This window comes from Nestor notabilis, unplaced genomic scaffold (assembly GCF_000696875.1).
Source record: "Nestor notabilis isolate BGI_N333 unplaced genomic scaffold, ASM69687v1 scaffold24724, whole genome shotgun sequence".
Classification (NCBI taxonomy): Eukaryota; Metazoa; Chordata; class Aves; order Psittaciformes; family Psittacidae; genus Nestor; species Nestor notabilis.
This window is the reverse complement of record NW_009925530.1, coordinates 505-766: the sequence shown is the minus strand read 5'-3', so window position 1 is coordinate 766 and position 262 is coordinate 505. Positions and strand designations below refer to the sequence as shown.

At 58.8% G+C, this 262-nt stretch overlaps 1 protein-coding gene across 1 annotated transcript in view; it reads right to left on the bottom strand.

Annotated features, from left to right (window-relative positions):
* The window catches only part of LOC104404640 (semaphorin-6B-like), a gene marked incomplete at both ends in the record, with an annotated part of 3,708 nt that overhangs the window by 2,945 nt on the left and 501 nt on the right, over positions 1-262 (bottom strand). The window contains one exon of the mRNA XM_010013114.1: positions 179-251. Coding sequence (XP_010011416.1) covers positions 179-251 — 73 coding nt within the window. The remainder of the gene's footprint in view (positions 1-178; positions 252-262) is intronic.

Sequence of the window (262 nt, the reverse complement as noted above, 5' to 3'; positions counted from 1 at the left end):
CCCCAAGATGCTATTTATGGGACCTGACATTGGATTTGTGGCCGATGCAGGGAGCAGGGAGGTGATACTTGGGGGGACACACAATGGGGTGGCCTTGTCTGTGTGATATGGGACATGGAGGGTGCTGGGTGCCTGGCCAGGGGGGGTCTTATGGGGTGCAGACCCCCTCACCCCATACCTCGTGTTTCCCCTTCATCCTGCAGATGCTGATGTCGTGCTGGTTCGAGTGCCACGTCAGCTTCCGGGGGGGCAGAGAAAACCA